The 519-nt window shown below is 42.6% G+C and overlaps 1 protein-coding gene across 1 annotated transcript in view; it reads left to right on the top strand.

Annotated features, from left to right (window-relative positions):
- The window catches only part of LOC119585701 (multiple epidermal growth factor-like domains protein 6), a gene marked incomplete in the record, with an annotated part of 104,852 nt that overhangs the window by 60,885 nt on the left and 43,448 nt on the right, over positions 1 to 519 (top strand). The window contains 1 exon segment of the mRNA XM_037934375.1: positions 133 to 255. Within this exon segment, the coding sequence (XP_037790303.1) occupies positions 133 to 255 (123 nt within the window).

Genomic DNA, 519 nt, shown 5'->3' with positions numbered 1-519 from the left:
AGTGTATATTATATTTATGTGTAAACATATACAAGCACCTATAGTATACGCATCCACATCATATCTGTGTCAGTGTACAAAAACCTACCCGAACAATAGTTAACCCCACCTTCTTCCCCCCCCCCCCCCCAGATCGCAACGAGTGTTCAACGGACAACGGCGGCTGTGAGCACGAGTGCAAGAACACCCTGGGCTCCTTCGTGTGTTGTTGCCGCCCGGGGTACAAGCTCCTGCCGGACAAACTCTCGTGCCAAGGTACTGCGTCGAGAGGCGATCGTTGCCCCCCCTTTTTTTTTGTTTACGAAAATGTCTTGGGTCGATTTATGAAGTGGATGGAGAGGATGATGAAAACGATAATTGTGTAATAATGATAATGATAATGAAGCGATGATATTACTGGTAATGATTCCGTTAATGGTGTTAATAAATAAATTGTTAATGATGAGCAAAAGTATAAAGTGATAATGAATGTAATATGGTTAAACCCCAATGAATCTAACACAGAAACAGAGAAACGTC

Source organism: Penaeus monodon, chromosome 20 (genome assembly GCF_015228065.2).
Source record: "Penaeus monodon isolate SGIC_2016 chromosome 20, NSTDA_Pmon_1, whole genome shotgun sequence".
Classification (NCBI taxonomy): domain Eukaryota; kingdom Metazoa; phylum Arthropoda; class Malacostraca; order Decapoda; family Penaeidae; genus Penaeus; species Penaeus monodon.
This window is presented reverse-complemented; position numbering and strand designations above follow the sequence as displayed.